Consider the following 4,314-nt stretch of genomic DNA (forward strand, 5'->3'; position numbering starts at 1 on the left):
CTATTAAGGTCCTTTTCATCTTGTACAAATAGCTATTGAGCTGCGCAAATTTCTGTATTTGGTAATTAATTAAAATTTTCAACCATGCCATACTGCATACCAATTGCTAACTTGTTCTGCACAGATGCACATGCTCAATTGTGATATGGTCATATGTTCTGTCAAGGATTTGCGATCAGTGCAAACTAAATTGTTTTCTTTTTATATGTTTTGGTTTTTCATATTTGTTGCTGGGATCATATTTTTTCTCAACTGCTCGCTGGCTGCTGTTTCAATTCAGGTCTGCACTGCCAAGATGAATTTGAGTGACGAGGTTGATTTGGAAGATTATGTTTGCAGACCAGATAAGATCAGTGCTGCTGATGTGAGTCTACTTTCCTTACGAGGATTCAGTATAATTAAATAATTTGCATTTAAACTACTGGGATACTGTCTGCATTGGGTCATTACTTGTATGTTATCTCAAAAAAGCACCTCCTGCTGCGTAGGCTAATACACTGTAGGATTTTATTTCCGCACACTGCGAACTTGAACACTTGGGTGATCTTTAATGGGAATGGATAAAATACATGGAACATCCATGCAATCATGCTTCTTGTTACGTTCTCCTGTTACCTTGATAGTGATGCACACAGCCCAATGATTTGTTCTATTGGTTAAGTGGCTTCATCTGAATTACCTGTCTCGAAATAGGACGAGGCATGTGAGTAGCTAATTGTTTTGTGGTGTCCCTACTGTCCACTTAGAAAGTTAGCAAACATGGCTTACTGAGCAAATATCATAGGTTAATATCATTTGTAATGACAAATATTACCTGCTCATTATTGCACTAGATTTAGTTGTGGCAGAGTTTTGAACTTAAAGTTAACAACCAAGAGATTTATAACTTTAGGCCTTGTTTGGATGCACATGTATTCATCTCAATTCACATGTGTTGAAGTGGGATTGGAGTGGAATTAAACAAAGTTCCATTCCATTCCACTTCAATACATGTGGATTGAGGTGAATACACATGCATCCAAACAAGGCCCTAGTCTTGTCATCTTGGTATTGTGCTTCAAATCGCCACATCGTTTTCAATTTGCATTATGTAAAACAACAAGAGCGCTAGTTATAAATGAGGAACACTTGTATGCTCAAGATTATGCACAAAATGGGTATTTGATACTAGGTTACCAAAATAATATAGTGGGTTATGCACCAAATTACATGGTGATTTTTTTTTTCAAAAAACAAATTTCTTGTACTAATAGTAATTAGATAGCCCTGTTGCAAATTAGCTTATTCTCTTTTGGGCTGAGGTAAAAAAAAACTTAGATGGCTGTTTTGCTTTGCCTTCTCAGTTTTTGACTCTTGGTGTGGTAATACACAGTAGACCATACATTTCTCCTTTCCTTGTAGACTTAGATACAATTTACAAGTTATACTGTTCTCCTTTTGACCCTTTATTTTTATATACTCGTGGACCTATCTCTTTTTCAGATTGCTGCAATATGCCAAGAAGCTGGCATGCATGCCGTCAGGAAAAACCGGTACGTGATCCTGCCCAAGGACTTTGAGAAGGGCTACAGGACCAATGTGAAGAAGCCCGAGACAGACTTCGACTTCTACAAGTGAAGAAAGCACCAGTGTTGTTAATGTTTTAAAAAAACATGCATGCGCTCGTTGCCAATGTACTAACAAACTGGGACATGCCATGTTGGATGTTAAGCGACAATGACTACAATTCAAACGGCATAATACCTTCTGCTGTTTGCTAGTGTGACATTGTGACAAATGCACCTAACTATAGGTTGCATGGATATGTCATCTGTGGTAAATCTGTACTAACGATTTTCTTGTAATTGAGTTGAGCCTGTGACACTTTCCTCTCTTTGAAGTTGAAGCGGGGGGCAATTTGTTATGCTCACATTATTCTGTCCAACAGCTGACACAATCCTTTGGCGTGTACGTGACTGCATTTCAGTGCTAGCTGATTGGAAACAAATAAATGATGGTTCGGATGTGTAGTATGACTATATTTCAGTTGTTTGACAGGAACGATCGATGTTGAAGACTATACGAACGGTAATGCTCCTGACGGACGGACGCCTCACTCTGCGTGCTCCTTATCACGCGCTTCCTCCTCTTATTCTTATCCATTTTGCGCTCATGACCTGCCCCATCCGATGTGCGGCCATGGTTGCCTCCCTGGCCGGCTATGACGCCCTCACCCACCCCGGTGTGCGCCCTTCCCCACTCAACGTCCTCTTTTCCCACCTCGGCGTCCTCATCCCCACCCCAGCAGCTCCTCCCCCACCCTGGCGGCACCCCCCACCCCGACATCTTCACCTACCGGGAGCGTCCAACGCCCGTGGATTCGGTGGCCCTCTCCCCCACCCAAGCAAGATCCATGGTGGTGGCGCAGCGGTGTTGTAGGGGAGTCGGCGGCTCTCCCCCACCTCGGCACGGCGCCCTCTCTCACCCCAGCGACCGAGCTCCCCCCACCCCAGCGGCCATGGCGCTCCCTGGCCCCCATCCCCCACCATCGTCGCCGAGGCAAGCCAGGTGCCGTCAGCGCTGGTGGTGGTAGTGCTCGCGCGCGCCGCTGGTGGTGGTGGTGGGTGGTGCTCACGCGCAGCCGCTCACCACCGGCTCCCACCCCGATGGCCGGAATCGATCGGCCCAGGCCTCTCCCCCCTATGTTGCAAATGTACGTTTCAATTGTTTCAGACGTTTCAGAGGCATGTTGCAATCATTTCATATGGATGTTGCAAAAGTAGGTCGGAGATGTTGCATATGTTGTAACTGTTTCAGAGACATGTTGCAAGCGTTTGTTTAAACTGTTTCATCTGTTTCCAGACGTATGTTGCAAGCGTTTTGATATGAATGTTGCATATATTTTCACACATATGTTGCAACAGTATGTTGTCCAAAATATTTCATCTGTTTCAGTCTTTTTTTGCAGCAAGTGTTTTCATGTTGCAAGTTACAAATGTTCTGTCTGGATGTTACATATGTTTTCACACATATATTGTAAGTGTATGTTCCAAATATTTCACCTATTTCAGATGTATGTTGCAAGTGTTTTATCTGGATGTTACATATGTTGCAGTGCTCATACACATATGTTGCAAGCATATGTTGTAAATGTTTCATCTATTTCTGACGTATGTTGCAGCAAATGCTTTACTTTGCAAGTGTTTCATCAGCAGGCGCGGCTAGGGGGCGTAGGCAGAGGTGCCCCCTTGGGCGCAGCGGTCCCCGCGTGCGCGCAGGAAGCCAAGCGGGCGTGATAGCAGGTGTGGAGCACGAAGTTGCATCCATGCTCGGCTGCTCTCTCTCTCTCTCTATATCTATCTATCTATCTATCTATCTATCTATCTATCTATCTCTCCTTATTCCAGATTGATGCGGCCGGTTAGCAGCAGCATGCGGGCAGCAGGAATGCGCGGCCAGGCGTGGCCCGTCGCTGCTGCTCCTAATGGTAGCGGGCGCGATAATTTCTCCCCACAAGCGTGCATGGTCAAATCGGGACCTAGCGGCAGAGGCACGGGGAAAGAGCACGTGCAGGCGCATCAATCTACCAAAATTATAATAGTGGGCAGTAGGCGCAAGGCAGCGGCATCACGTGTCCCGTGGAGGTGGGGCGTTCGGACGCGCTGCTGGCGCCGGACGTCCTGGCGCTAGACGTTCCGCTAAAGGAAGAATCAAACTCGAAGATCACGCTAGAATGTGGATTCTGCTTTTTTTTTTCAATTGATCAGAATTTCATGACCAACTTCTCTGACATTAGCCTTTTCTTTAAAAAAATAGTACGTGTGTGAGAATAAGTTAATAGAGGGTAGGGCTATAGGAGCGAAGTACTTAGCACATTGTGAAATGACGCAATTATCTGGTTGACGGAGACAACAATTTTTAATTTAAGCCAAAAGAATGAATGGACGCGGAGCGCTAGTTTGACTAGCATGAGATCGATCATGCTAGCCATGAGTGGGAAATCATGGCAGCCACCCACCGGAATCATTGGAGGGCAGCTCAGCCCGGCGACAAGAATGCCCCGGCATATCCGGTGCGGTGTGATACTGTGATCATTGGATCGGAGTTGGGGAACATGCGGACACTACACAAAGCTTCGTGCATACACTAGTGCTTCGTGTCCCTTCATTCTTTTGGCTTAATTAATTGGTGTCTCGGTGATCTGGTAATTGCGTAGTCATGCATTTGGCCGCCATGTGGTAAGTACTTTGCTCTCTATCCATCCATAAATAACTTATTCTCGCACACGTACCATTTTTTTGTTAAAAAATGGCGAATGTCAGGTACTAGTTGGAG

At 45.2% G+C, this 4,314-nt stretch overlaps 1 protein-coding gene across 1 annotated transcript; it reads left to right on the plus strand.

The window, feature by feature from the left end:
• The first annotated feature begins 35 nt into the window (after positions 1-35).
• LOC136471053 (26S proteasome regulatory subunit 6B homolog) lies at positions 36-2,009 on the plus strand. Its single transcript, XM_066468796.1, has 2 exons — positions 36-364; positions 1,483-2,009. Exons 1-2 carry the CDS (start codon positions 125-127, stop codon positions 1,615-1,617), a joined length of 375 nt encoding a protein of 124 aa, XP_066324893.1. The 5' UTR covers positions 36-124; the 3' UTR covers positions 1,618-2,009.
• The last annotated feature ends 2,305 nt before the right edge of the window (positions 2,010-4,314 follow it).

The sequence above is a fragment of the Miscanthus floridulus genome, chromosome 1, assembly GCF_019320115.1.
Source record: "Miscanthus floridulus cultivar M001 chromosome 1, ASM1932011v1, whole genome shotgun sequence".
In the NCBI taxonomy this organism is placed as follows: domain Eukaryota; kingdom Viridiplantae; phylum Streptophyta; class Magnoliopsida; order Poales; family Poaceae; genus Miscanthus; species Miscanthus floridulus.